Here is a 20,787-nt window from a genome sequence, read left to right as displayed (position 1 = left end):
TGGTTATATTTTTTTTCCACTTAAGCTCATTCTCCAAGTCCTTGACATTTAGGGCAGGAATGTTTGGATCATGTGGATGTAAAGTGTTGTTCTCATGGCTTAGTCTTAATATGGGGATGAGTGTAGTAAGTATGTGGGCGTGTATGCAGATTTATTTGCATATGTTGGGGGGGACCACCTTGGTGCTTATACTTAATTAGGGTGTTACAGCCTGAAAAATCTAAATGTATAATGTAATGAAGCGGAACACTCCTGGCGGGGACGTTGGAATATCAGAGGAATGGTAAGTCCTATCAAAAGATCAAAAGCTTTCTCTCATCTCAACAGGTTAAAACCTGATATAGTCTTTTTTCAGGAGACTCCTTAAGGCCATGAGGAGGCCATGGAGGTTCCCTCCACTACACAATGGATTAAGGATATCAGCTTCTTTATTAAACAGGAGAAAATCAAATACTCATTAAGAGGGTCCACTAGAATTTTTTTGCACATATGGCAACCCTTTATGCTTTTTTTCTCTGAATTACAAGTGCATATGGAGTAAAAGACTAACAGTGAGACAGTTGTACAATCAGTAATAACTGATGATCCTATCAACAAAAGGAATGTATCTGAGGGTATAGGTGAACATTTGTGTCTATGTGTATTGGTTTTTCTGTTAAAAAGACAATAGGAGTACAATGTACATCCATATGTATACAAAATTGTTTTTGACGTTCAAGAAATACATTTTGAAAAAAAGAAATAATTTTATTTTGACAGCACTGGATTTGGCAAAAAGCTCGACTGTTAGATGCATCCTTTTTTTAAGAAGTAATATTTAAATAAACATCCCATTCCTCTCCCTCATCTTAAACCATTAGTTTTATGTCAACCAACAGTACAATTATCTGGATTTTATAATGTTGAAGCTCATGAGGGTTTGCTGTACCAAACTGGTAACATTAGAGCAATGCCTACACTTCATCATATTTTTACAAAGGATACGATTAAACGAGAGACCGTGCAATAAGGATTCACATGTTACCTGGACAGAAGAGCTTGTCTGAAGGAGTAATTAGATAAGCTGTGAGTTTTCCCCAGAGTGTAGAAGGCTTAAGGACAGCTGGACTGCCATAGTCTTTCCCAGGATAAGAAAGTGTTAAAGAGAGCATAAGCTTAAGGTGAGAAGGGAAAGGTTTAAAAGGGATCTGAAGGGAAAGTTTTCCATAAAGAGGGTGGCAGAGGAAATGGTATAGGCAGGTACAATTACAATGTTTTAAAAACATTTGGACAGATACATGGATGGGAAAGGCTTAGAGGGATATGGGACAACCACAAATAAGATTATCTTAGATAGGTGTCTTCATTGCCATGGATGAATTGGGCCAAAGGGCTCTTTCTACACAATTCTACAAATTTTTTAAAAATTGTAATCAACAAGGAAGAAACAATGTGTTCTAACAGAGTGCAGGAGAACAGATTACAAACATCCACACTCACCCCCTTCACTGAGAAGCGATTCACATCCCCACAGTGGAAATCAAGGACTTGACATATAGCAAATCGTCAAACCCTGCATTGGAGTTTGGTAGCTATGGTTCAAACAATCCTATCGACTTCCAAGCAATATACAAATAGACAATAAATGTATGATTTAATCGCAAAATATGGCCTCTGACAAATTATTTGACTTTCAAACAAATGGACATTTTTATTAACATATTCATATAAAAATAGGATACTGATGAGAAACATTTGTAAATATTGAAAAACATAAAATGTTATTTACAACTTTGAGCAATACTTCTTCCTGAAAATTTAAAAGTTTTATTTTATAAAGGATTTACAAAATGTTTTAACGAAAGCACCAGAATATATGGCACAAAAATAATTTAACCCTTCCTTTCGCAGGAACACTGAGTGAATGTCAACTATTGTTGCTGTTGTAAAATGATTGAAATAGGTAGAAAATGTCTCACTTTCCTAATTAACCATCAAATTCTGTGAGAAGTCAAGGTGCAGAACAATCTAGTTTTTAACTATTTAGATGTTATGATAGGTTGCAGGATGAGAGAAAACTCAAGTGGCACATTCCATCTTGTACCAATCCATTATAAAGGGTAAGAGTTAAGAGAAAACAGGCTTTGCAAAGGTCTGAAAATTGTAATTGAAAGGGTGAATGACTTGAAAATAACAGAATTAACAAGGAACACAAGTCATCTAATCCACACAGCTTTAGATATTTCAATAATTATCCATGTCTCAAGATGAATTTTCAACTGAAAAAAATGGGATTGGACAAGGAAAGTTAACAAGAATGAATTACAGTTCTCAATTTACTATTTTAAACAGATATTTTTTTTTAAACTTAATAACACAATAAATCTTATTAAAGACAAAAAAGTCTCACCATGGGGAACTGCACCTGGAAGAATTTGGCACTTGCTCCCAGACCTTCATCCATTAAAAAGAATGGGAGTGTCATGCTGATTCTTGTTAACTGATTCCAGAATATTAAAAAAAACTTATTATTTGATGTAATATAAAAATCAATCTTTATATTCAGATGGAAATAATGATTTTAAGCAGAGTTTAATAAATAAGTGTCACATAATGTCTGATATATTTGTCAAGCAACTTCACTGATAACTAAAAAGAAAAAATCACACATCATTTTGAATGTACACAAATAAACAATCCACTCAATATAATCAAGTCTTAAATGTACAGCAATGTTACATTAAAAAAAACAGCATTTCTTCAGCTGCTCTGCATAACTGAAAAGACTTCTATGAGCTGAATTGGCTTTTAAGAACATTTTAGATTTTGGCACGAGAAATCTGTGCCATTGTTAAAAGAGCAATTCTCACGTAAATCACACAAAAGACATGGGTGCAAACAATTCTTCAGCTAAATTCCACTCAACATCTAAGGCAATGACATTGGCTAGAACACCAAGCTCCGGGCTTTAAGAAATAAATCACAAAAATTGTAAAAGAGCAAGATAAAGACAGGTAGGAAGAGAATGTGGTTTTGATACTTCTTAGCTTCTGTTTGGATCCAACAATTGAAATCGGTTGTTTGCAGAACATGATTTAAAGTCAGGTTAATTGTAGCACCCTTTAATCAAAATGAGACACATTGTGCGGACACCAGCTAACCATGGACCAAACAGAACAGATTAATTAATGTATAGCAAATTTTGGCCACTGCTTTATGATATTTTTTAATTAAAAAGGTAAAAAAATGTTTGAAAAAGAGCGTTCAGGGTGAATATTTATAATTCTAATAGTCAAAAACTAACGAATGTTCATGTTGCACTGACTGAATTCTGACCTTCCAAATTATGAACAGATGAGTTTTATGAAAATATGGTCAAAAGTGACAAACTATTAGAGATTAATATTTGAAAGTAAGAACATTAAGTACATTAACTTGCAAAGAATTACTAATGTTTCAATGTACCTTGATTAGATTTACTGAAATAATATATCTGAGGAATAGATGGCCTGTTTTCTGTAACAACATCCAGGGGACCTGCTTCAGTTAACGTGATGTGGAAGAGGACTACCAATGTAGTTGTAATAAAGTCAGATTATATACCATCCAGGCAATTATTTGAATAGAGGAGCATAAATGTTTGAAAAGACAAAGGAACACAAAAGAGACCAAGAAAACAAGATTCCAGAGGACCAAGTGAAAGAATGAGGCACTGATGTAGAACATGCCAAAACAAATTAAAAACATCAAACATTCATTCATCCTCACAATATTTTACTCCTTCCTTTCTCACATCACATTTGTTGAACCTGCTAAGAAGTTCACAATCAGTGAAAGGAAGGTTGTTACAGCAGTGCAATTTCTCTTTGAAAACGTGCTACAAATCAAAACTTTTGAAATTAAAGAATAAATAATAGAGATGGTGTTATCCATATGTGCACTAATTTACAAGTTAGTGAACCAGTCAGGATTCTAAAACATGTTAACATTTTCACTTGCAAATAAACTGACTAGTAACTGAGCCTGAACCAGATTAATTTACAAATCTTGTCCCATACGAAATGAGAAATGTATTTAGTTCTTTAAGGTCAATTTGACCATAGAGTTAACAAGCTCAGTTTGTAGTTCAGGGCATAACTTCAGTTATTGCCTTTTTATGCTGTGTAATAATGTCCTTGTTTTGTTTAAACTTCTGAACATCTTGAAAAGCACGATTCAGCAAGATGATTTTTTGATACCACATTCATCTTCACAGGCTACTGGATTTAAACTGGAGAACTCGTTAATGCAGTTTCACCAAATACATTGGCATACGATGACTTGAGGAACTGCACATAATTATGCATGCTGCGATTGGTGCATTCAGACTGTTCCAGACGATCTTTTAAATCTTCTAAGCGGCTCTGAAAACGCCTCTCAGCCTAAGAAATTATTTTCCATAAATTAGATTTAACAAGACACATTCAGCATTCAGTTATGCAAATCTCTTCCACACCCTATAAGTCAGGGGAAGTCAACCCAGTCCTCATCGAGGGCTCAGTAGTGGAGAGGGTCAAGAACTTCAAATTCCTGGATCTCAACATCTCCAAAGATCTGTCCTGGAGCCTCCACATTGATGCAATTACAAAGAAGGCCCGCCAGCAGCTATACTTTGTGAGGTGACTGAGGCAGTTCGGTATGTCACCGAAGACTCTCGTAAACTTCTACAGGTGTACCATGGAGAGCATTCTGGCTGGTTGCATCACTGCCTGGTATGGAGGCGCCAACTCTTAGGATAAGAATAAACTCCAGAGGGTTGTTAACTCAGCCTGCGACATAACAGGTACCAGACTTCACTCAATCGAGGACATCTACATGAGGTAATGTCTTACAAAAAGCAGCCTCTATCCTCAAAGACCCCAACCACCCAGGCCATGCCCCCTTCACTCTGCTACCATCGGGGAAAAGGTACAGGAGCCTAAATACGAGCACTCAGCAGCACAAGGACAGTTTCTTCCCCGCTGCCATCAGGTTCCTGAATAATCAATGAACCAGACACTGCCTTACTTTTCATGCACTAATATTGTTATTATTATTTTATTTTTATTATGTTTATTATTATGTTTTATTATTATTATGTTTATTCTGTGATTCTGCCACTAAACACCAAATTTCATGACAATAAATCCTGATTCTGACAGTGTTTTCCCATTCATCCCACTACTTGCTCCTCACCTGAATTTTCCAGGGTGTCCCAAGAGTATTATTTGCAAATTTTGACAAAAGAATCCAGTCTTTGAACTTTCCTTCATTGTTTAAATTTCCAATGACAATTAATGGATAAAGGGCAGGCGCAATCCGAATCTAAACCTGAGATGCTAGTGAATTGATCAGAGATCTGGATGATCAATTACTGGGAGTTAAATAGGTGAGCTATTCATTGCATAAATTTGTTGACACATAAGGCATTTGTTTCTGCATGTTTAAAGACATTTTAGGGGCTGCACTCTTAGTACAGAAATTGCTGGCTGGGAATACTTAAAGAATCAAGTATTTTATTTGATTGTCCCTAACTCAGATCTGCAATCATTGATATTAAATTTAATGATCAGTGTGTTTAAAAAAAACTGGACTATTGGGTGAGTATGAGGCAACTACCATCTTGAAAATACACAATCATTGCAGAGTTCATGGCAGGAGGTTATGAAATTGGAGAGAGAATACAAATGAATCAATGATGTTCTCAAAGCCTCCTTAAGGTAAGTGGAACTTTCTCACTGACATGAAATTCCAAAATGGAAAATGTGCAATCAGGACAGCACTGAGAACATTGTCAGGTTATGCAGAAATCCAGCATAAACTGCAGAAGGCTCAAATGACCTCCCAAACTTCCAACTCTGGCTTTATCAGTGACTTTAGAACCTAAAGAACTCCACAAGATTGCTTGAAAAGAGGACAATTCCACCCCATCCCAGAAATCAACTTGAACTCTTGTGCACTCTAAATTCATCCTTTGCAAGATCAGCCCAATACATCATATACCAGAAACAGTCTCACTAGTGCCCAGATATTTGTAAATGGATATCTTTGTTGTAATTTGAAAAAAAAAATTATAAATCTATGTTTACTCAACCCAATACCATTATTTTCTGAATAGTCTGCTATCGTTTCCCCAAAGATATACCCTTGGTTTTTCCTTTCTAAAAGTTAGTTAATGCTCAGATGTTATTTGGCTGTAAAATCCAGGCAAGTCACTTCTATTGGCATTTTTCCATTTTGAATTCAATTTAGTATACAACCAAGTCTAAGAATACACTGTTGCATTCATCTCAAACATTTGTAAAATTCAGCTGAGTTTCCTTGGTTGAATCACTCACAATCTTGCATAAAAAACTATGTTGGATAGTAATCCATGTGGATTTCTTCCTGAAATCACCTTTTAAATTTCATCAATTTATTTTAAATTCAGAGATACAGTATGTTAACAGGACCTTCTGGCCCATGAGCCCATGCCATCCAAATACAGTTAACCTACAAACCCCATATGTTTTTGGAGGGTGGGAGGAAACCAGAACACTTGGAGGAAATCCACGCAGGTCATGGAGAGAATGTATAAACTCCTTATTGACAGTGTTGGATTTGAACCCGGGTTGTTGGTGCTATGACAGCATCGCACTAACTGCTATTCTACACTTTTTAAGCATTTAATCTTTTATGCATCTACAGACTATTTAAACCACAGAAGATCAATCTTTTAAAATTAATTGATTACAAGTACTTTCCCATCTTATTCATCAACTGTCTCAAGTCTTACAATTCAAAGATTTTTCAAAGTCTAGACTTTAACATATTTTGACTGAATAATCTCAAGGGATCAATCTCATTGCCCTTTCTTTGATACGTCATTCCAAATACCTGAAGGACAAAATCAAGTGCTCAAACAAAACAGGAATTGCATAACTTGCAACATACATCGTCTTTGCTTCGCCTTAGTTGAGTCAATTCTGTTTTTGCTCTGCTCAGCTGAGCTTCAAGGTCCAGTATTTTGCTTTGTGCAGTCCGTTCCTTCGAGGCAGCTCTCTCCCGAGTTTGGTCCACCTATACATACCAATAGATAGGATGAAATCTAAAATTTTCTTGTTGACAATTGTCTTGCATGCAAGGAATTTTAAAAAATCTTTCAGAAGGGTGGATAATCAGTGTAACTGGCAAAAAAAAAGTAAAGAAATTAGGTGATTTTTTTTTCTCCCCGAAGCATTAAGGTCATTAATGCACTTTTTTAAAAAAGGGGGATGGAATCAGATGAAACAATTTTCATCTGGAGATATTTATAGCTATGAAACAAATCATGAGGTTTCAAACGAATAGCAAGGAGCTGAAATTAAAATGATGGGGTCAAGGACCTTCTGGTGTGCTGCACATATTTAGAATTGTTCTTCACCTACTTCTCCAAAATCTCAACACACTGAGGCATGAATAAAAGCTCTCACGACTGGAGGGAGAATATACGCTTTTATTATCTTATAACTGAGGGTAGGGTCTTACAGTAGTCTTCAGAGGAGCTCAGGGTTTAGACAGGAAACTAGGGTTATATATAGGTAGATGGGGACAAAGCTGGGAGGCTGAGCCAGCCATCAGTATAACACACTACCAGTGAATCTCAGTTCACTGCATTCACTCCTTCCTGTAGAATTTAGGATCTGTGGATTAAGACAGAGAACAATGATTCAGAAAAAAAAATTTGAAAAAATATACAGTTAGGGGGTCTGGGGATCCTAGTGGAGCACCTAAGCACGGGAGGGCCTTGGGCTCCTTGGGAGGGAGGAGTGGTGGGTGGGGTCTCCGGCTCTACAGTGGAAGTGAATGCACTTTCCTCCTGAACCAGATTCCCTGAGGCCCTAACTGGGGGTGGCAAGAATGTGCTCCGTGGCTCGCATGGCCCTTGAGGCAACACGTCCTCTCTTCTGGCAGGTGCCAGGTCCCTGATGGAGACTGTCCTCCCTGCCATCCGGGTACTCCACATAGGCGTAATTGGGATTGGCATGGAGCAGTTTCACCCTTTCCACCAGGGGTCTGTCTTGCATCATCTCGCGTGCTTTCTGAGAAGGATTGGACCAGGAGTGGTGAGCAGATTGGGAGTGTAGTTCCCGATGCCGACCTTCTCTTGAAACTGAATAGGAGCTAGTGAGGAGTAGCGTTGGTTGCAGTACATAGTAGTGACCAGATGGAATGATGGAAAGACTTCCTGCCAGCGTGAGTCTGGAAGGCCTCTCGACTTCAGGGCCAGTTTGATAACCTTCCAGAAAGTGGCGTTTTCCTTTTCAATCTGCCTGTTTCCCCCCAGGTTTGTAGCTAGCAGTCCTGCTGGATGTTATGCCACTTGCCAGCAGGTACTGATGTAGCTCGTCACTCAAAGGAAGAGACCTGGTCCCTATGAATATAGCTGGGATAACCAAACAGGGCGAAAATGGAATCTAGGGCCTTTATGACTGATGAAGTGGACATGTCTAGACATGGAATGGCGAACGGGAAGCGGGAATACTCATGAGTACTCAGGCCAGGTCACGCTTTTAAGGTTTCATAGGAAGTCCAGACCCAACAGCACAGGAGTACACAATTCATTAAGTACATACAGACGAATCTTGCAGAATTCCCCCCTTCAAACAACAGATGTACTATACAATGTTGTTGAATACGTGTAGAGTGCGAATGAGACACAAGGAATATGCAGTAATTGGAAGGATACATCTTTAGGTTGTATTCTTGTACAGTCAGAGAATCTATGAAGCTTTCAGTAGAGCCTGTGTCGATTAGGCATTTAGTGGAATGTCCGTTTACCTTCACAGTCATTATGGAGTGGCTGAGCTGGTGAGGTCTGTCCTGATTTAGAACCATTGAGACTAGGACCCCGGAGACTCTATGCTCCTCACTCAAGTGGCACCCACCATCCTGGGTTGCCCGTGGGTAAGATGGTGTTGACCTCGTGGCGTGGCAAGATGGCCGCCCACCTTCCTCCTCCTCTGATGATGGCACAGAGTTTGAATTTAGGTCACGCACGGCAAGATGGCCACCGAACCTTTTAGCACTGTTTCCTTACTGCCACCCGGGTTTGGGTGAATTCAGGGCAGACGGTTTGGGGCTGGAATCAGATCCGGGAGCGGTGCAGGCTGAGGACTTCCCCAGGCTTTCTCTCACGTGGCAAACCCTCGCCCATTGTCCTTTCTTGCCACAGCTGGAGCAAACAGCATCTTTAGCCTGGCAATGCAATCGGGGATGCTGGCTCTTGCCGCAGTAAAAAGCACTCCCTAGCATGGAAGCGGCAGTCGTTAGGGCTGGGTAGTGGGAGCAGCCATTCTTTGGAAGGGGTCATCTGGGTGAGCGAGCTTGCTGGCTTTGAGGTCATCGTTCTCGAGCTTGGTCTGTTCCAATGATTTGGGCAGTTCAACATGGCTAACCAGGTCCTTCTTACCCGACGAGCAGTCCCAGATCTGTTCTTCTTCATGAACACAGCCTGTACCTGCACTTTTTGGCAAGGGTCCACAGATCCAGCACGTAGTCATCGATGGACTCTCCTGGCCATTGGTGACATAGAGCAAGTCGGTACCTCGCTAAGATCTCGATTTGCGACTTCAGGTACCAAGCCTTCAAAGCTTCGATGGCTGCATCATATGTAGAACAGTCCCTGATGACTGCATACCCTTTTGTTCCTACCCTTGAAACGAGTGGGACCTCCTGAGTTCATCGGTGCAGAAGACGTCTCTGGTCGCATTCAGGTAGGCCTGGAAGTAGTTTATCCAGTACATTGGGGGACACAGAGGGTCTATCAGCAGCATCTCTGGCTTGAGTCGCGCTTCCATCGTATAGGGAATAAGCTAATAAAATTGTAGTGTGATAAATGCTCTCACAACTGGAGGCTTTTATCACAAGCTTTTATTAGCTTAAAACTGAGGGTAGGGTCTTACAGTGGTCTTCAGAGGGGCTCTGGGTTTAGGCAGGAATCCAGGGTTAGATATGGGTAGATGGGGGAGGAGCCAGCCATCAGTATAACACACCACCAGTGAATCTCAGTTCACTGCACACATCTACCACCTCAAAGGCAAGGATAATGGTCACACTGGAGCACCAACACCTCCAAACATTTTCCCCCCAAGCGACAAAGTTCTTATCCAGACATCTCCTGCCTTTTTTGCCATTAGTGTGTCTAAACCCAAGAACTCTCTACCTAGAATTTAGTAAATTGCACTGAACTGACCTGACGCCTGGCATCTTCAATGGCGGTCTCCAGCTGTCGAGTGAGGCTAGTGCACTCATGGGTCTTCTCCTCCAATCGCTGTTGATTATGATGAATTGTCTCTTCCCGTTGGGCCACCACCAGTGTCAATTCCCGATTATGTGCATTGACATCTTCCAGTTTCCTGAAAAAGTGATCCATGCTCCCTTTAAGATTAAATATCCTAACAGTTCTCAAAAAGCAGAATTTGTAGTTAGTATTTGTTCAGAACCATACAATTCCATTCACATTTCCTCTACAAAAAAGTATGCTCTCACCTCACTCAAGAGATTGAGTGCTTAATCTATATGTACAGCAGGGTTAGTGCTAGCTTTGGATGAAATATTAAAATATTTGACTATTCTTGTTGTTCAGTACACCAATTATCTCATTGCATGAAATAAGTGGGCTTCACTTATTTTGGATTAAATGCTGGAATAAATCATCAGAAAGGTGCTCCTTCAATATTCTCAATTTTGATACTACAGTTACCCAAGACCAATCACCTATACATACATTCACCTCTTTATTGTCTGATAACGAGTTGTCATATATATTGTACAACATACAGATGCAATGAAATTCTTACTTGTTGTAGCTGAATGGATTCTTTGCAAAGACAAACTAAAATGGTATATTCGAATACCTTTGTAAATTGTAGACTATACTATTGATAATGTGCATAATTGTTAATCGTAATACTAAAATAGTTTGTTATGGCATATGGAGCACAAAACAGCTGCCACATTTGCATTAGTTGCAACAATAAATATTTAGTGCAAATTACTTTAAAAAGTTTGATAGTACCGTATGTAATTTACTCTGATATGGTTCTGTTGCTGGAGTATAAACACTCATTGTTCCACATATCAAATCAAGTGCGAATTTAACCAATCTCAAAACAATCAAAGGCAAAATTGCTTGCTGCAAAAAAAAAAGTTTCTAAGGACTCACCTCCACCACAAGGAAATTAAATAGTTTTACAATGGATAGTGAGCTGATGTGATCCTTGAAAAAAAAACATGGCTGTTTGGATGCAAACATGCACATCCTCAAGTCAATTCATGACCCAGTCATCTGTTTTTCCAAAAATTATTTTATTTATTGGTTCTGTACTGGTGTTTGGTTAATAATGTTTTAAACTACTGCAAGAATGATATTTACAAGTGTAACAGCTGCACTAATACTTTAATTTAAAAATTTAGTAGAAAGTGTATAAAATTTCAATCAAACCTTCTGAAACTCAGATTAGGATACATTATTTCACTGAGTTTTGATACAAGATCTAATCCGCACGGTGAAATAAAACTGTGTTTGGATCCCCATGGCATCTCCCCAAAGACATACAGGTACACGATCCTTTATCCAGACATCTAAAATCTGGCAAGTGGGGAGAGAGGCGACATAGCGAGTTGGGCGGGCGAGGCGGGGGTGAGGGGGGGAAGACCGGCAGCGCGAGTCGGGCGGGTGAGAGACCGGCAGCGCGAGTCGGGCGGGTGAGAGACCGGCAGCGCGAGTCGGGCGGGTGAGAGACCGGCAGCGCGAGTCGGGCGGGTGAGAGACCGGCAGCGCGAGTCGGGCGGGTGAGAGACCGGCAGCGCGAGTCGGGCGGGTGAGAGACCGGCAGCGCGAGTCGGGCGGGTGAGAGACCGGCAGCGCGAGTCGGGCGGGTGAGAGACCGGCAGCGCGAGTCGGGCGGGTGAGAGACCGGCAGCGCGAGTCGGGCGGGTGAGAGACCGGCAGCGCGAGTCGGGCGGGTGAGAGACCGGCAGCGCGAGTCGGGCGGGTGAGAGACCGGCAGCGCGAGTCGGGCGGGTGAGAGACCGGCAGCGCGAGTCGGGCGGGTGAGAGACCGGCAGCGCGAGTCGGGCGGGTGAGAGACCGGCAGCGCGAGTCGGGCGGGTGAGAGACCGGCAGCGCGAGTCGGGCGGGTGAGAGACCGGCAGCGCGAGTCGGGCGGGTGAGAGACCGGCAGCGCGAGTCGGGCGGGTGAGAGACCGGCAGCGCGAGTCGGGCGGGTGAGAGACCGGCAGCGCGAGTCGGGCGGGTGAGAGACCGGCAGCGCGAGTCGGGCGGGTGAGAGACCGGCAGCGCGAGTCGGGCGGGTGAGAGACCGGCAGCGCGAGTCGGGCGGGTGAGAGACCGGCAGCGCGAGTCGGGCGGGTGAGAGACCGGCAGCGCGAGTCGGGCGGGTGAGAGACCGGCAGCGCGAGTCGGGCGGGTGAGAGACCGGCAGCGCGAGTCGGGCGGGTGAGAGAACGGCAGCGCAAGTCGGGCGGGTGAGAGGGGGAGACCGGCAGCGCGAGTCAGGCGGGCTGGGGTTTGGGGGAGACGGCAGCACAGTTTGGGTGGGCTTTCCAAAATCCAAAACACACTGTCCCCCAAGGGTTCCGGATAAAGGATTGTGTACCTGTATTCAATTTGCAGATATGTTAAAAAAAAGTTAGTTTGTAATCTACAGGAAAGTTATGAAATTGATGAGAATAATCATATATTAAAGGCAATATATCATTCCTGGACACCAAAGAAAATTTATAATAAACCTGGAGACATTCTATTTTAACTGCACATTAATAAAGAATGTGTATTTGGCTCTTCTCTTTCTTTATGGAAGGAATATTCAATATGAACCATCTCTTTTGAATTACACTCAACTAACCTCTCCAAAGTTTCTAATTTCAGCTTTAAATTATGATTTTCTTCTTGCATACTGTGACATTTGTCTCTTGTCCTTCCACCTAGTTCCTCAATCTGTGAAAATAGGGAATCAAACCACAGAAGTTAAAAGTAACTAAATTTACTGAAGAATCAACTTGCCCAGTTTGATGTCTTTTCCATGTTAAATATTTAATCACCATTCACTATTTTTTCCTATTACCAATTCCTTCCCTCACTATTCTCCAGAACGATAAAGGTAGGCATACAATAAAGAGCAAGAGGACAAAAAGTGACTGCAGCTACTGAAATCTCTAAAAATATCTGAATACTGCATGAATTCAAAAGGCAAGCAGCATCTTGGTGCATCAGAAAGAAGATCATCAGTATGTAGCAGTACCAAGGTGGGGTGGGGGGGAGGGGGAAATAGAGTTTGATAGGTGATAAGGTGAAGCCAGATTAGCAGGGGATGATGAGATGGAATCAGGTGAGGGTGGGAATGGGAGGGATTAACAAAGGGAGAAGACACGTGAATGTGCGCAAGAAAAGGATTCTGCATTCAGTGCTCATGATGTGGTCATCTATACATTTGTGTAACCAAGTGTAGTTTTGTCGATCCCATACACCCTGTCATCAACAGTCTTCTGGTTATGTGTCGATTTTTTTCCCCATCACATGTCCTTGGTTAGGGAGAAGTCATATTGTTCCCCATTGTTAGGGAGAAGACACCACTTATTCTGCTCAGGTTGTTTACAACCCAATGGTATGAACCATGATTTACAATTTTAAGGTAACCACACCCACGGTGCTCTCTTCCCACACACACAGTCCTGTCCATCTAGTTTTCTTTCCCCTTTGTCCTTCCCTCCCATCTCTTCCCCCAATCTGGTTCCAGCTATCTGGCATTGCCTCCTCTTCTGGCTCCACCCATCACATTCCAGCTTCTGCCCCATGCCAGGACAGCTATAAGTGATCACTGTGTGACAGCCATTTCTCTAACAGAAATATGCCCTTACAAAATTAACAAAAAAAACACTACCCTAATATTTGAAATGCAAAATAAAATTCATTCTCAGTGTGGGAAACAAAATAAATAAATCAACATTTTTTTCCAACCTACATTTCTTGACATATGTGCATATGAGATTTCACATTATGGAAAATCGCCATTCAGCCTGTTTTCCAGTGGTCTTGTACTTCTCAGTCCTGATGCACTCAAGCTGAAATGTTGACTTGAGACTATTCTAACTGCTGCTAAAATTTCCTAGAGCAAGACCATCAGTTTTTTTTGGACTAAGCTATGGACTACACACTTCCAGGTCTATTAAAAAAACTTGGATATTGCATTTCACATAAAATAGAGCAACTTATGTAAGCAGATATAAAAGCTATTTTACTAACAGCAAACTCTCGGATCTGACATTAAAATGGACATTGCTGACTGTCATTTAAGAATTTTTATAGAACCTTTTAAATTCACTTAACTCCTGCATTTATCATATAAAATTGTATGGGAAGAACTTCCAAGATTACCTCCATTCTGAGATCACATATAACGGAGGACTGATCTACATTTTTCTTCTCATATACAACCAGCTGCTGTTGACAATCCTGTAGTTTATGCTCCGTTAACTTCAACAACTCAGGAACCGGTTCCAGATCACTTAGTTTTTTCTGCATATGTCTACGCACCTACAGCACAAACACAGACATCAAAGAGACCACTAAAAATATCATCACTCCAAATCTAAATGTTAATACTTGTAAATTTGTGCAAAATATTTCCTATTAATCTCCCATGGACCCAGTAAATCCAGTTAACAAACCAGAAAGATGTCTCCAGCCCAGTCTAAAACTGCAGATGCTGTAATTATTCTACAGACTATACTGTTTGTCGGGGCCGCCACCGCCTACCCTCTGCCCGGACCGGGGCCGCCGCTGCCTTCCCTGTGCCTGGCCTCGGTAGAGTGAGGCAGGCGGCGGCCCCGGTACGGGCAGAAGCGAGGGGGAGGCGATGACCCCGGCCTCGGCAGAGTGAAGCAGGCGGAGGCCAACAGGTTGGATTGTGACCAGGTATAGTCCGACCTAGGAGGGGAGGCAGGCCCCTCCAGCTCGGGTAAGAAACCTGCATAGGAGAAGGCCACTCCGATATAAAACCTACGACCCAAAGACCTCGCTGCCACGTCCCAGCTTGCTTGGCCACGGCACACGAATCATGGATGTAAAGGGTGGGGCCAGTACTGCGCACACTACACTCCACCTAAAAGCTCCTTTGCGCAGGCCCGAGGACATGTCCACGTCCTCCCCCTCCACGTACTGTTTGACTAACATCCAAAGTTTCAAAATAATGCTTCATGATTCAACTTTTGAGTGAAAATGTGAAAAGGTAAATCTACACCAGCAGAGCTACAGATGAAATGTTTACCGCATTGGAGGTACATTATTAGAAGCTGAAATGCACAGCTGGAATTTCCTATTATTGCAAGCACAATAGAGCACAGAAAGAGTTAATCTCCTGAGGAGCATTAGCACTCAAGAGCCGCACCATCAGCTCAGTCTATCATGCCATCTTTCTCTTTAGTTTTTAATCAAGCATGCAGTTAAATTTTCCTTTTTTTTAGGTCAACCACTTCAGGTGTCAATGAGTAAAATTAATGGATTAAACCAAGTATAGCCATCCTAGTCTCTCAAATTGCTCTCCCAATGTAATTCCTTCCGGGCCAGAATCAATAAATTATAGTTTTTAACCACAATACGGACTTCCTTTACAAATTCACAAGGATTTCAGCTAAGTGGTTTGCTATTTAGGAGCTAGTATGCAACTGCCTTGTTAACTGAAGGATACAGTCCATTGCAATTGTGATTATTCATTTGAGACATTCTTCTCAAAAGGAGATTAGATATAATTTGCACTTGTCATAATTTAACATTTCAGTAAAATTTAAAAATCATGGAAATACACAGGTCAGTTGTCAACAGTCAAACAAGTTAATTGGGTGGGCCGAAATGGCCTGCCACTGTGTTATATGTGTAAATTTAAATTTATCTAATCTTAAAAATAATGAAATGCTGATTTGACAAATTTTCCATTATAATTTATAGACAATAGGTGCTGGAGTAGGCCAATTGGCCCTTCGAGCCAGCATCACCATTTATCAGATCATGGCTGATCTTTCCAGTTTCCATTATAATAATGGAAACTGCCTCTGTAATCTTGTCTGATTATAATTACACTATTGCTTTTGTGGATGTGCTGTGACACTGTGAACCTGTAACAGCCTACATAGCAAAGAGGAATAAAGTGAATGAGTAGCATCTAAAAAATCTTTCTGATCATCAACTTAATTTTTTTAAAATTAAATCCTATTTCACAAAACTTTTATTCAAAATTTATTTCCATTAAACTGCAACAAATCAGAACAGTTAAAACACACTCCAGCAACTTTCGGCCCATTTCCTCAGATACCAAAATATTTGCAGTTTTAAATAGCATTCATTTTCCTTTCTGACTCTATCCAAAGCAGCCATTCTCAATGGGGCCATACAGACACTCTTGGGGGAGGGGGGGGGGGGGGGGAGAGGGGGGGAAAGACAGCACATTTAAAGGGGGCAGGGATTGAAATCATAAAATTTTTCATTTTTGTTTAATATAGTCAATACAAGTATGGAAGAAACCAACGAAACTTGACTGCTTCATAGGGAAGTGGAGGGAGTCATAAATTTTGAGGAAACGCATTGCCAAAAAAAGGTTGAGAATGGCTGATCTAAAGAACAGATGAATTCTTAAATATAAATAAAGGAATTGCTTCCTGCTTCACAAGCAGTGGTTACCTGTTCTATTTCTTTATTCACCTCATCTTTCAGCAACTTGTTCTCCCTCTCTGCCTTCTCCAGTTTCATATTGTATTCATCTGCCTCCATCCGTGTCTTCGTCACCTACAACCAGCCAAAAATTTTATTATGTAGGATTTTTTAAATTGTGATGTGCAAAATGTTGCAAACCTTTCCACACAAAAAGTATGCACTTTAAAATGATATTGAAAATCTGATGTTTTCTTTTGTCGATAACAACATAAAAGTTAATTAATGGTAGTTTTAATTCACATTTCATATTAATTTTCACTTTCATCATGTCCTTGTATTGAACCCTTTTCACCCAATTTAACAAAGAAAATGGATTTTCCCTTCACACTATATCAAAATCAAAAATTTTTAGTGTCAATGATAGGATGAAAGGCTAGAATTATACGAAAATATTTGGATCTAAATATTTTAGTAATGCACATTCTCAGATGTTCTGAAATACAAAACTAATTACCTGAGATTTGTAACTATCCACCAGGCCTTCATAATGCTTGATAGAGACTTTCAGTTGCTGCATCTCAGTCTGAGCAAATACGAGCTTTTCTTCCAATGCATTCATATTTGCCTAATTATATTTGAAAAAGGTTAAAAAAACCCATTCAATATGGGGTTTGTTGAGTTACAAAGTGCCAAGACACAAGATAAAACATTGTTCTAATTTACTAAAGGCCTCACAATGGCTGAGGAGGAGCAGGCAGCAGAGGTGGGAAGGGAGTGGGATTGAGAATTAAAGTGGCATGCAACAGGAAGATCTGGATTACCCAACAGATAGGGCACAGGTGCTGGGTGAAGCGATTACTCAGTTTGTATTTGGTTTCTCTCAAGTAGAGGAAGCTTATTATGAACACTGAATGTAGTAGACTACATTGGAAGAATGCAAGAGATATGCTGGTTCACCTGAAATGATTGTTTAGAAGCCTCATTAGTGGTTTTACAAGGGCAACTACGGATGGATAATAACTGTCGCCTTCATTGAATATATTGTCCACATATCACAAATTAATTTTTTTAAATTTAGATACTAATTTGATATTAATTTACTTTATTATCATATGTACCTATGTAATTTGCATATGTAAAAACCAATAAAAAGATTGAAAAAAGAAAAAAAATTTTTTTAGAAATTAAAAAAAATTAGATACCGACAATCCTGAATTTTTTTGGCAACCATTTATTTTCCATCTTTAGTCATTATAACAGTTATATTTTTTTTTACAATTACAACAACTGCAGCATTTACCGGTAGTTACTGTTATTTTGATTCTCAAAATAATAAACTCAAAATAACTTAGCTCTAACATCCAATACTAAGAGCCTACAGAGGATAGCGAAATCAGCGGAAAAGATCATTGGGGCTTTCTTCTTACCATGAAGGACATATACAATACTTGATGCAGGTGACAGACAATAAACATTGTGAAGGACTCCACACCCTTCATGAAACTGTTCTCCCTTCTTTCATCTGGTAGGAGGTACCATAGCACTCAGGTTTTTACATCCAGATTGGGCAACAGGTTTTTCCAAGCCATCAGGCTCCTGAATTCCCAGAACTTATGTGGATAGAGTACCATGGACTTCTACTGTATATGTCTTAATACTTCAATATTTCAATGTGTTTAACTTCTATTCTAACTTATATTTATGTAACTATGCTCTGCAGTCCTGGTAGGAATGATAAAGGTGACTTGACTTGAAGCACCTTGTGATAAAAGTCATGATAGATTATTTCAGTAGTAGTTAAGAAAAACCATGATTTCATTCCCTGTATCACATCTGAAAGCAAATTTCCTTCCTTGTATCACATTTTGCAAACTAATGGGGTGTTTATTACTATATTTCACAGATGCTGGAAATTAAAATGAAAAGAAAAATAATGTTTGAAATATTCAGGAGATACAACATCTCTGATGGAAACAGAATCAAGACTCTTTCTCCACAGATGCTGCTTGACCAATTTAATACTAAAAGTTTATGTCTAGATTTCATCTTAAATGTATGTTTCATTCAAATTCTCAAACCACAATGAAAATTTATGGGATTATTAGCTTAGTTATTTTGATTTCTGCTCAAGGAACAATAACTGCATGAAAAAACCCTCAAATTAATGTGAAATAAATGAGCAATTAAAATGTATCAATTGAAAAGTCTACAATGAATTAAGTCTTACCTATTTCTATTAAAAAAAATTATACCAACCAACACAAATTATGAGCACGAGGACAGCATTTGATTTTTTTTAAATGACCTTTCTCTTTCAAACAACAATATGATCAATGTTTTAGAAAATCAGAAGTCTACAATATATGTTTATTATTAGAAAGCACTGACAATGTTTCTTGGATCTTTGAAGCAAATGGTAAAGTACTAACATCAGAAACACTATGAACAATTATTTACTTACATTCCAAATACTTTCTTGATAAGTCATTTAAATCAATAAAACATTGTGGCTATGAAACTCCAGCACAAATTCATCAACAAACATTTTTTTAAAAAAAAGGTCTGAGGCCACACATACAATTAGAATTCAAGGTATCCGAGGATGTATTAAATAATTAATTGCATAAAAAATTTGCTCTAGCTGTCCTTTATGTACATGCCAATAGGGAATTCCAAGCAAGGGAAAAATGTACCTTCATTGTCTCATTCTCCAGTTTGATGGAAGTACTTTCTGAGGACATCTTGTGGATTCTGTCCTTCAGTGACTCCAGATCTCCTCGAGCCTTGTCCTCCATGTGATGAGTTTGATCAAGTAGATCTGTAACACGGCTGCCAAAAGAAAATCTATTACTTTAAAGATATTGACTCTGTTCTCACTTCTGATCCATACAATTAATTTCAGGCCATAATTTTTGCATACGTACTGACAGCATTAAAAAAGCTAATGTAATGAGTGAATTTAAATTCACTTTGCACATATATCCAGATGCTATTGTAAGCACCCACTGTATTATTTTCACTTTATATCCTATACCATTGCCTATTCAAACAACTCCTATAAAATCATGGGGGAATCTCATGGCGAAGGTAAGGGATTTATTTAACAATGAAAACAAAGTAAATGCTTCATTACTAATTTCAATAATTTGTGTTTTTGAAAAAGAGACAAAAATTTCCATGAAGCTACATCTCTACTTTACCATGGATTTATATGAATATCATTCCAAAAACTTGTTAGACTTAAAAGGCAACATTTGGTTCAATACATGTATGCGTTATGTGGAATACTTTACAAACTCAATATTAAGACAATCTGATACATTTGTTCATAAATATTTAACCAACAAAAAAGAAAGCTCTACTCAAGACCATAGCTCATCCTAGCAGAGAAAATGCCATGAATAATTCTATAAAACTTTAGTCAGCTACACCTGGAGCATTGTGTGCAATTCTGATGACCCCATTACAGGAAGGAAGGATGTTGTGGCTTTGAAAAGGATACAGAAGAGATTTTTCAAGATGCTGCCTGAATGAGAGGGTATGAGCTATAAGGAGAGGTTAAACAAACTTGGGTTATTTTCTCTGGAGTATCAGAGACTGAAAAAAGACCAGATTGAAGTTTATAAAATTATGAAAGGCATAGTTAGGGTAGACAGTCAGAAGCTTCTTTCTTTATCAATATTTTTATGTTTTATGAAATAAATGTTCCATAGGTACATAACAATAAAATAAAATATTAACAAATCTTGTATAGCAATACAAATAGTGTAATGTTACTATGTTACATTAAAAAGTAAGATAAAAAGAAAAACACTATACTAATTATCCAATTCAATCCCATCCCTTTGGAGGTTACAGACTAACATGAACAGTCCACTACTAATATTAAAAAAAGGAAGGTAAACATTGGGTTCAAAAACCAAAAATTAGTTAATCTTGCATATTTTGAAAATAATTAAGAACCCCCATAAAGAAACAAAGTTAAGATTCATTTTAGTAGTGGAACATCTAAATTTTTCCAAAGTCAGACATTCCATCATTTCGGACAACCTTTGAATGAGTGGGAGGGACAGCATCTTTCTATCTCATTAAAATTCCCT

General features: G+C 39.5%; 1 protein-coding gene across 7 annotated transcripts in view; it reads right to left on the bottom strand.

Annotated features, from left to right (window-relative positions):
• Positions 1 to 1,670: 1,670 nt before the first annotated feature.
• The window catches only part of LOC138754487 (outer dense fiber protein 2-like), a 76,836-nt gene continuing 57,719 nt past the window's right edge, over positions 1,671 to 20,787 (bottom strand). For 4 of the 7 annotated variants that reach the window (XM_069918839.1, XM_069918823.1, XM_069918855.1 and 1 more), the window contains 8 exons: positions 19,381 to 19,516; positions 17,202 to 17,312; positions 16,715 to 16,819; positions 14,417 to 14,575; positions 12,888 to 12,979; positions 10,211 to 10,373; positions 6,931 to 7,056; positions 1,672 to 4,400 (listed from right to left, as the gene is read on the bottom strand). In XM_069918839.1, coding sequence (XP_069774940.1) covers positions 4,245 to 4,400; positions 6,931 to 7,056; positions 10,211 to 10,373; positions 12,888 to 12,979; positions 14,417 to 14,575; positions 16,715 to 16,819; positions 17,202 to 17,312; positions 19,381 to 19,516 — 1,048 coding nt within the window. In that variant the 3' untranslated portion in view covers positions 1,672 to 4,244. Of the gene's footprint in view, positions 4,401 to 6,930; positions 7,057 to 7,487; positions 7,659 to 10,210; positions 10,374 to 12,887; positions 12,980 to 14,416; positions 14,576 to 16,714; positions 16,820 to 17,201; positions 17,313 to 19,380; positions 19,517 to 20,787 lie in introns of those variants that run through there. The other 3 variants (XM_069918849.1, XM_069918863.1, XM_069918871.1) reach the window with 3 other exon arrangements.

This window comes from Narcine bancroftii, chromosome 1 (assembly GCF_036971445.1).
Source record: "Narcine bancroftii isolate sNarBan1 chromosome 1, sNarBan1.hap1, whole genome shotgun sequence".
In the NCBI taxonomy this organism is placed as follows: Eukaryota; Metazoa; Chordata; class Chondrichthyes; order Torpediniformes; family Narcinidae; genus Narcine; species Narcine bancroftii.
Note: the sequence above shows the minus strand (reverse complement) of the source record. Positions and strands in the feature narration are given on the sequence as shown.